Source organism: Hyperolius riggenbachi, chromosome 1 (assembly GCF_040937935.1).
Source record: "Hyperolius riggenbachi isolate aHypRig1 chromosome 1, aHypRig1.pri, whole genome shotgun sequence".
Taxonomy (NCBI): Eukaryota; Metazoa; Chordata; class Amphibia; order Anura; family Hyperoliidae; genus Hyperolius; species Hyperolius riggenbachi.
The window spans coordinates 112,683,555-112,694,497 of NC_090646.1; the positions used below are offsets into that span (position 1 = coordinate 112,683,555).

The 10,943-nt window shown below is 42.5% G+C and overlaps 1 protein-coding gene across 1 annotated transcript in view; it reads left to right on the plus strand.

Moving 5' to 3' along the window:
- RBPJ (recombination signal binding protein for immunoglobulin kappa J region) overlaps window positions 1–4,314 on the plus strand; it is a 138,743-nt gene extending 134,429 nt beyond the window's left edge. Inside the window, exons 9-11 of the mRNA XM_068267918.1 lie at window positions 870–1,025; window positions 1,653–1,756; window positions 3,937–4,314. Coding sequence (XP_068124019.1) covers window positions 870–1,025; window positions 1,653–1,756; window positions 3,937–4,252 — 576 coding nt within the window. The 3' untranslated portion in view covers window positions 4,253–4,314. The remainder of the gene's footprint in view (window positions 1–869; window positions 1,026–1,652; window positions 1,757–3,936) is intronic.
- The last annotated feature ends 6,629 nt before the right edge of the window (window positions 4,315–10,943 follow it).

Consider the following 10,943-nt stretch of genomic DNA (forward strand, 5'->3'; position numbering starts at 1 on the left):
CTGAGCAACAGTCCAGTGCTGCTTCTCTGTAGCCCAGGTCAGGCGCTTCTGCCGCGGTTTCTGGTTCAAAAGTGGCTTGACTTGGGAAATGCGGCACCTGTAGCCCATTTCCTGCACACGCCTGTACACGGTGGCTCTGGATGTTTCTACTCCAGACTCAGTCCACTTCTTCCGCAGGTCCCCCAAGGTCTGGAATCGGTCCTTCTCCACAATCTTCCTCAGGGTCCGGTCACCTCTTCTCGTTGTGCAGCGTTTTCGGCCACATTTTTTCCTTCCCACAGACTTCCCACTGAGGTGCCTTGATACAGCACTCTAGGAACAGCCTATTCGTTCAGAAATTTATTTCTGTGTCTTACCCTCTTGCTTGTGGGTGTCAATGCTGGCCTTCTGGACAGCAGTCAGGTTGGCAGTCTTACCCATGATTGCGGTTTTGAGTAATGAACCAGGCTGGGAGTTTTTAAAAGCCTCAGGAATCTTTTGCAGGTGTTTAGAGTTAATTAGTTGATTCAGATGATTAGGTTAATAGCTCGTTTAGAGAACCTTTTCATGATATGCAATTTTTTTTGAGATAGAAATTTTGGGTTTTCATGAGCTGTATGCCAAAATCATCAATCTTAAAACAATAAAAGGCTTGAACTACTTCAGTTGTGTGTAATGAATCTAAAACACATGAAAGTCTAATGTTTATCAGTACATTACAGAAAATAATGAACTTTATCACAATATGCTAATTTTTTGAGAAGGACCTGTACATATTTATCTCATCAGGTCACATGTCCCTTAAGCTTCCCTTTAAATACATAGGGAATTAATGTATAACACTATAAGTATGGATTTTAATTCGAAATGTCTATTTTGATTTTATAAAGGCCACTCCTTGTCCCAAAGAGCCAAACAAAGAAATGATCAATGATGGTGCATCATGGACAATCATTAGCACAGATAAAGCAGAATACACTTTCTATGAAGGCATGGGACCGGTTCATGCCCCCGTAACGCCTGTACCCGTTGTAGAGAGCCTCCAGGTATTGTACCCCAGTTGTGATTTCTCTTTGTCTTAACTGGTGTGTATGAGAAGAGGGCAGTGGCTTTCTTAAACTGAAGCAGAACAAATAGGCGCTGGCAAATTTGGGTGCACCATGCACCGCCCTAGGCCATAATGTGAATTACGACTATAGCGACGCTCAGAAGCTAAATTGGGCGTCAGCAAAAGATGGAGCCCAAATTACTTTAAAAACAGTACAATTCATCCACCAGCAATAGCTGACAGCCGAATTACGTCTTTCCCTAGTGTCCATGACGACCTGGAGGGGGAATGGTAATTAACGCTGCCAGGACTTTTGCAGCAGCAGGATGAGACGTTTTTTCAGCTTCAAACTGCGCCAAAATTTACCAGCGCTGTTTTTACATGTTTCTTGACGGCTTGCCACCTTCTTATTTTACATTTTTAACTTTGCCTATCCTACCACTCATCTTTTACATCTGTTTTCAGCGGAAACTTAGTGGAGCTTTACTTGGAAATCATTTTAATCTATCCAGTTGTTCCTCTCAGCTTCTCAGTTGGTGTACACACAGTGCGTGCTTGTATGTGTGTATGCCCGTGTGTGCATCTATATGTGTGCTGTAGTAACTTTATGTTGTTATTTTAATAGCTCAATGGTGGTGGAGATGTAGCAATGTTGGAATTGACAGGACAGAACTTCACTCCAAATTTACGTGTTTGGTTCGGCGACGTGGAAGCAGAAACTATGTACAGGTATTTATTACATCGTCTGTATTTGTACATGTCTCTCATGGACATGAACAATATTTGTTCTTCTACCTACCAGTGGATGAGAAAACTTGTGCAACATTTTCATCATTGCCTGCCTGGAAACATCACCTAGATGTTTTAATCTCAATTTCCATCCTACTGATCTATTAACAATTGTTGAAACTGAGGTGTTGTGGTTTAATACTGTATAGACAATTTTTTTTTTTGAAAGAATATTTTTTATTGAATTTTAATTGGCACCAGTGCCACTACAACAAGGAACAGATTCAATACAATAACATTAGTACAAAATAAAAAGTAAGAAATCTTGGCCAAAGTTTGACCTGTCATATCAAGTCTGCCTACCTCCCCATCAGTGCAGAGTATACAGTGGAACAGGAGACAGATCATGCCATGTTCCTCTGTCGGTGCATGTTTAAGGGGGGTGCACACCAAGGTGCCAGCAGCAGCAATGCAGTTCCCAGTTGTTTATAATTGATGGACTTTGGTCTACTAGTTGCTTATAATTGAGTCAACCATTTTATTTATTCCCTTAAAGTGAAAAGGGAAGGGCATGGTTTATTGTAAACTTTGTCACCTGGTGGTGCTGTTAATAGAAAAATATCGGTAACTTAAATAACTGATGCCCAACACCTATTCTACCCTTAAACCCCCCCACCACCAACACCAACACCACCACCAACACCACCACCACCAACACCACCACCAACAACAACAGCACACATACCCTAACAAGAAGCCTCCCAGTAGGGGATTAAACTAACCCAAAACTCTGGGCACCCAAGCAACCATTAAATGCTATGAAGTAGTTCATCAGCTACTAGCTGCATTGGCCACCCAAATGACCACCTTGTAGCCAGATTACTAGAAATGAACTTCAGAAGCCTGCTGATCCCCACAATTGACCTGATCTGGTATCACCTTCTTGCAAAGCTTACATAAATTGAAGTATGAAAACCCTAGACTTCCCATCACCCTTCATGATCATGAGGGCTTCTTTCTCATTTATAGTGGACTAATGCAGTGACTGAGAATCAGTCTGGAGTAATTCCTTATTTGATTTCCCCATCCTTTGTGCTCTGTACACACGAACATAATAACGGATGAGTAGATGCATTAAATACGGTCTGTAAAATGAACTAAACCAAGATATTCATCACACATTGTGCAATGTCATCCTCCCTGTGGGTGCATCAGATAGTCTGCTACTAGCTATCTTTAGTAGCTGGTCCAGTTATGGCCAGGTTCTGCTTAGCCGTATGTATAGCTGTTTCCTGGCTATCTGCTTTATTCAGAGGTAAGGGAAGGATAATCTGCATGCAGTTCTGTTCCCAATGTCTGTGATGGAATGTGTATACAGTTTGGGTTGTTTTTATTGTAGAATAGGACTACCGTTATAGAGATGACCTGTTCATAGTTCTTCCTGATGAAACCACACAAGGCTCTGCAGTGTTCTATCTAGAACACACAGTGCTAGCACCGTAGGAGCTACCTTTGTCAGTCAACTCATTATAATACATTTTGTGATTAAATAGTATTTACATTTTTTTTGTGTGTGTAAACAAACAGCGATCAATACAGTCTAGTTCTGAGTTACCTTGTGTGTAGACTTTCATGTCTTAGATTAGCTGTGGCTTTACATGTAATGTGGGTAAATGGCAGATGTGTTGAGAGTGTTCCAGAGGATCCTCTCCCCTCCTCTGGAACACACTCCCTCAACACATCTCCACTCACCCACACTTACTCTTTTTAGGCGCAATCTGAAAACTCATCTCTTCAGGCAGCCATAATCTCCTACCTAGGACACTTCGGCCACGGACCTCCATTTCTACCAACTCTTACACAGCTTTCCCTTTTACCTTCTGTCCTATTTCTTAAATGTTTAGACTGCCTTATGTCCAGGGCTTTCTTCCCCTTTTGTCTCACAATGTTGTGTAATGGATGTACATACCTCCCACCCCTGTGTGTGTAAAAAAAAAAATGTATTTCATGTATTAACTGTTGTATTTTGTATAGTCACACCCCGTATGCTGTTGCACAGCACCTCGGAAGATGTTGGCACTATATAAATCAATACTAATGTAAATGTTAATATTTCATGTTAGGGAAATATGAAAATAAGCAAAGCACATTTCATACTGCATTGGTTTTTTTCTTCCCAGGTGTGCAGAAAGTATGTTGTGTGTTGTTCCTGACATTTCCGCTTTCCGAGAGGGCTGGAGATGGGTGCGCCAGCCAGTGCAAGTGCCAGTCACATTGGTCCGGAATGATGGCATCATCTATTCCACCAGCCTTACTTTCACCTACACCCCGGAGCCTGGACCTCGGCCCCACTGTAGTGCAGCGGGAGCAATCCTGCGAGCCAACTCTAGTCTCCTGGCCTCCAACGATTCAAGCATGAATAGCGAGGGAAGTTACACGAACGTCAGCACAAACTCAACCAATGTCACATCATCCACAGCAGCGGTAGTGTCCTAACTACAAACTTTCCAGCCTGGACTTCAGCTGACTTTAAGTTTTTACATGAAAGGACATGTATAATGAACTTTTTCTTTTCTTTTTTTTTTTTTTTTTTTTGCCTTTTACAATTTTTTTTGTGTGCTTTTATGGGAAATTACAAAAACCTTCTCCATAATTGTTCATGTCGCCTGAACATTTTTGAGCTGCAAGTGCCGAGTCAGTTTCTAAGCCACAGAAAAAAAACATAAGTAGGTCTAACACCACCACTGTACATCTATTTTAGCCATATTATCTTTATTTTTATTTTATTTTTTATTCAAAGAAAAAAACAAAAAAGGCAGAAATAGAAAATGTGGTTTGTGGGTAAAACCTTCAGCAAACTTGTATGCATGTGCATAACGTAGTTTTTTATGGACCAACAAACTTGTATAAGCTTTAGTAAAAGGTACATTTTCACCATACCTTTTTTTTGTATCATGACATAGAATCCACTTTTGTTACCAAATAGTTTTTCCCCCCTATTAAGGTATAATCAGGCTCCAGCCTGACCATACTTTTGTATTTTAATTATCATACGCTTCCAGTTACAAAAAATGATATATATATTTTTGGTCAAAGGCTGTTTTGTTTTGGTTTTTTTAACAGAACCTCTTTACTTTTTATATATAATTTTTTTATTTTATTTTTTAGTTCCGCATGTCAAACCTTGTAAAGGCCAGCATATATATATATGTATATTTTTATTTTTTACTTTTTTTTTTTTTTTAGATTATATGAAGTTTGTGCAAAAGCTTTAAAAAAAATGCCTCTACCTTGCCTGCAATACAAACTGTGTATGTGGATAGATCTCTCTGTTCAGTCATTGTCTAGTATACCTGTTGCCTTTGTTTTTCCCCATTAAGTGTAGTTCAGGAACACCATGTGGCTCTACAGCTGGGAAATTGTCTTCACCTCAGTCTGCTTACTTTTTTTTTCCCCTGGAAGGATATTGCAGCCCCTAAAGTGTGAACTTGTACTTACAGTACTCTGCTGTAAAGATTTGTTGCCTTTTTTTTTATTAACCTATTTGTATTAAGATCCTCTCTGTGTTCTTGCCATAGTCACCAGTAGGTATTTGGCTGTGTTCGCATTTGATGCGGACCACGTGTGGACAGCGGGAGCTGATGGTCCGCCATGGTCCGGCTGTAGCCCGGGCAGATGCGCTCCCTCATATGCTGTATGAGGGAACACATCCATGTTGCTGGGATTATCACGGACCAGATAGAAGTGCGGTCCGCTTACTGCATCGGATCTCACGGAATGTGAACGGCTCCTGTTCATAAAATAGCAGCTGTTCAGTCGATGAGCTGAGCTGACAAAAAAAAGTCTGCTCTCCGATGTAGTGGGAACCGAGCCTTAGGGAAACGCACTGCTTGAGAAGTGGTGAGTTTGATGCCGGAGCAGTTCATTGGCAGGTTTTGTAGGTTAGTTACGCACGTGAGAGGTAGTATCACTTTCAGCCCAAAGGTAAAGTAAAATTGTGACGGCAGTGATACACATGCAGCTACCAGACTGCCTAGTATCTATACAAATTAAAGCTCAAGCCCAGACAAAGGAAAAAAAATCTTTATGTACCTTGTCTCATCCCACTACTCTATTCGAGCTGCTTATCATGGTGTACTTTGTGAGATTAAAAAAGAAAAAGAAAAAACCTTCTGTCAAAAAAAAATAAACATGATTAATATACATTTGGAAGTGACTTACAAAGCAAAAATGACATACTTATCTCCAGTAGTGAGAAGCCTCTGGATAGTAAAGGCTTCCTGCATCCTCACACCGCTCCGGTGCAGAGTACCTCTATACCATACTTGTCACACTGCGGCCTGTGGGCCAAATCTGGCTCTGAGCCATTACATTTGTCCCGCAAGTGGGTTCCCTGCTTTGCATTATGTTTGGACCACTCTAGACCATGAGGGAAGCTATATTGGAGTTAAAGCCCTAGAACACCAGGGCAGCCATATGAGGGAGGTAGCGGGAAAGCACTAAACACTAGGAAACTCTGTATGAGGAGGGTGGGGGCCTCTGGACACCAGGGAACTTTATAGGGGAGGAAGGACCACTAGACACCAAGGAACTGTGTGGGGGCGGGGGGGGGGGGGTCATTGGACACCTAGGAACTTCATAAGGGAGGAAGGTGGCCAGTAGACACTGAGGTTGGCCCGCGACTAGGTCCCAGTATACAATTTTGGCCCTTTTTTGCATTTGTGTTTGACCCCCCCTTCTCTATACCTATTCAACAAAGCAAAGCAAATATGTTTTTATGGCCACAAGCTTCAGGTCCGAGCATACTCAGTAGAACAAATCACTTGTGCATGAACAGTTTCATTGTATGGAATGTACACTCGCATGCCCAGTTTAGATCTGCTCTTTCATGGTTGGGAGCCCATATACAAGATGAAGAGGGACCCAGCACTGGAACAGTGGGCTCTGCAAGGATATGGGAAGCCTCTTTACCATTAGGCTGCAAACTACTGATAATGGTCTAGCTTCCCCTCACCACTTCACGTTTGCTTGAACAAGGATGACAGGGGTGCAAGTTCTGCTTCTTCCTGGACTTGGGCTTTAATGTTCTTAATCTGCCAATCTTTGCTATTTTTATCTTCCCTTTCAGGGGGCAAGTCTAGTTGTTCAAGTCACTCTGTAATCCAACCATATGGAGGTAGAAAGGACATCATACATTTTCTAAAAGAAAAAAAAATGATTTTCCTTTGCTAAAGTGGATCTGAACTCGCGCAGGACAGAATGAAAAGAGAGAGAAATGCCCCCTGTATGTATTTAGGGAGTTTAGCCTGTCTAACTCCCCCTCACCTTTTACTCCAATCACCACTGTAATTTGATCTCTCAGCTGTGTCAGCCGGCTGGCTCGGCAGAGCAGCTAATTTGTAAATACAGGATGTTAACCCTATGTCTGCTTCCATGAAACCAGGAAGTAGACATGCTGCAGATTTTTTTTTTTTTTTTGAAGGATTTCTGGTCTTTAAAGTTAATGTAAAGTGAAGTAAAACAAAACAGGTACATATGGAGAAGGAGGGCTCTGGGTCCTATAGAGCCTTCCCTGACCTCTCACGGTCACCTCGTTTCAGCGCAGTCACCCCCGGTAGCAGTATTCGACCAATCAGTAGAATACTGCTCTGTGCACCCACAGGAATCTTTGGGAGCTCTTGTGCTCTCAAAGACTTCTGAAGCGCCTCCCTGCGGGGGATTGAAATGCCGGTGAGGGTACTGGAACGCGAGGACCATGAGCGGAATAGGAAGGCTCTGTAGGACCCAGAGCCTTCCCTCTCCATAGGTAAGTATCTGTTTGTTCGGATTTTTTTTTAAACTTCGCTCTTACATTAGGACCGTAAGCTTACACCCCCCTAGTGACCAGGCTATTTTTTTTACAATTTAGGCCACTGCAGCTTTAAGGCCTCACTGCAGGGCCGTACAACTCAGCACACAAGTGATTCGGCTGTCATAGGCTTCAGCCTATGACAGCCGGCTATCGCTTCTGTGCCTCCCAGGGGGGCAGCCTTGTCACATGGCTGTCTCCAGTACAGCACTGCTGTAGATCGCAGCACTGTAGAGTGTAAATAGATGGCAGTTTCGCTGTCTAACAGCGATTGCCGCTGGGAGACTGATGGCGGAGCTGCGAGCGCGATCTCCTGCAAAACACACCCCCAGGACTTGGCGGCAATCGGCGTTGGGCGATCCTGGGGGAGCCACCACATTCACGCCAATCAGCGTGACGCGGTCGTTTAGAGGTTGAAGGTGGTTATGCTCTTATCTTTTAGAGCCAAGAGGAAGTTCTGAGTTCAGGTCTGCTTTAGGCTACCTGGTATTATACCATATGCTTGGTGTACAGACTTGGATTTGGGCAGCTGCATCTAAAGCCCTGTGAGAGGTAAACCTCCAGAGGGTGAGTAGAGTATGCAGATTTACTATAACCGTAAGAGGTTCAACTACTTAAAACACTGGACAGTCTAGCAACTCGCACATTCTTTCCAGTTGCACTTTGTTTCAGGTGGAGTCCTTCTTTATGTGACCACTGCTGTTATATGACATTGTACAGAGCAGATAGAGGTAGTGCTCTGAGGGCACCAACCCAAGACCCACAGTTTGTCATCACTGTTGTATGTAAATATATATGTAAATGTTTTCTTACCTATAGCCTCTTCATTGACAAGAAACCGTAAGTGTTCTCTTCAATGAAGAAGCTAATGTATTTATAGAGACTATTTATGGTCCTCCTAACATAACCAGAAAAAAAAAAAGAAAAAAGCCAATTTGCAAAATATACATGGCATTTAAGCAATCACGTTTATATCCTACAACTCCTTGCGTCAATTATGAATATTTTATTTAATTCCTTTTAAGTAAAAAGTAGCAACATTTTTATGTTTTGAGGTTCAGGTATTTTAAATCTTGTACATATCTTGTATTATGTGTAAGTTAACTTTTTGTATTATTTTTTTCCTTATTTGATTCTTCCCTATGGCTTATGCTTATGTTGCTTCTTTTACCCCCACTTTCTTGGCACTAGTTGCCTTTTTTTATATTGCGTATTAACTTTAATTTCTGCTTAAAAGTGTCCGTGTCCTCTTGATATAGTAGAGGCATGCCTTTAGGTGGATCCAAAAACGTGTTATTACTGTTTTTAAATGACAGGGCAAACCAGAGCGCTGTGTGTGTGTGTTTGTAAGCAACAGGTACATTCTAAATATTCTTAACTCCTTTGGGACGGGTGCCTCAGGTCCCTTTTAAGGACCAGAGGCTATTTTTCATTCTTTCACTTTCTGATTACTGAGACATAGAGGCTTGCTACACAGCTATAGCAGTTAAGGCACCTGTTTTTTCACCAAGCTGAGGAAGTGGGCAATCACCCGCGAAACGCGTCATCAATTTTATGTGCTCGAATAAAAGACCTTTTTTTCAATGAATTGGTCCAAATTCTTCAAGAGAGGTAAGATTACCTCTCTGTTTATAAGATTAACAGCTTATCAGCCTATCTTTTATGCATTAGGCGCCTCCACCCCTATTTTGAGTGTTCTGACTACTGTGATTGGCTCACAGTGATCAGGAGGTCGGGAGCCAATAAAAACTGCTCCTCCTCCAAAAGCAGGAAGCTTGGCTGTCACATGACAGCTGAGTTTACTTCCTCCATGTGCAGCGATTGGCTTAGGACTGCTGTAAAAATTTAGAGTTAGAGAGCGATAGATGCGGCATAGATTCTACTTACCGCAGTCCCAAACCGGTTAAAGTAACCCATTTTGAGGATTCAGATATCTAATTTGAAAAAGTATCTGTCACTCTTAAATTATCTTCTAGACCAGTTTGGCACACATAATGCTTAAAGTGTATTGCCACTTTAAACAAAGTGCTACAAACTTGTATCAATGCTGCTCGGGTGGTTTGGTCATTTAATGTTATAAGAAAAATTCTGCTTGCAACCAGCTAATAGTTTTACAAATTTGATGGTAAAGGTGGCCATACATTAGAAGATTATGGGCAGATTCGACCAAGAGACAAATTTATCTCTAATCGAATCTGCCCATACACTACAGGCCGATTCCCGTCCGATTTCAGCATGAAATCATCAGGGAATCAGCTGAGCCGCCGCTGCCCCCAAAATGTCTAAATATATGTTGTGTGTGCATTTATACACTACCTGTCCTGTAGCAGCTTCCGCACGGAGTCCGTCCATCTTAACAGCCGCATACCCCGGCGTGTATGCGGAACCCGGCGAGATGGACGGAAACCGCATGGAGGCTGACTCCGGACAGGTAGTGTAAAAATACACTACATACATTTATACATTGCGGTGGCAGGGGTTTCGTCATCTCGTCGCTCATTCGCAATTCGGCCGCTGTACCGCCACACACCCGACCATCCATCCAACTTCGGCCCGACATCTTCCAGCATGCACAATCGACCGTGTGGCCAATTTCTGTCCCGAAATTGGTCGCTTTGTCGGTCGGGCATGCACTTGGCAGCACCAATTTTCATCCAATTCGATTATAATGATCAAATTGGATGGTCGATTGGTTGGTTGGTCGGCTAATGTATGGCCTGTTTAAAGTAAGCTCAAAGTGCACTTCTTTGCATACATAGCAACGGTACTCGGGACTGCAGACTGGCTACAAATCCCCATCTTCTTGTATGGGCAATAAAAGGGAACCCGACGTGAGAAGCATATGGTGTCATATTTATTTCCTTTTAAACACTAGCTGCCTGGCTGATCGGCTAATCTCTTTGGCAGCAGTATTGTCTAAATCGCACACCTGAAACAAGCATTCAGCTAATCTGGTCAGACTTTGAGTCAGAGTTGCTGATCTGTATGCTTGTTCAGGGTTTGACTTAAAGCAGTGTTCCCTAACCCTGTCCTAAAGGCCCACCAACAGTGCATGTTTTGTGGAAATCCACAGGTAGTTAATCAGCTCTACTGAGACACTAATTACCTCACCTGTGAATGTTTGTGGTTTCCTGCAAACCATGTACTGTTGGTGGGCCTTGGGGACAGGTTTAGAGGCAGATGATCAGCAGGACACCCAGGCAATTTGCATTGTTTAAAAGTCAGCCTCCTCAGCCCTCTCACTTCAGGTGTGCTTTAAGAGCTGGAACCCTTTTTACCCTTTTAGCATATGTTGGGATTATAGCATTGTTTGTCACTCTCATTTGGCATATAAGGAAC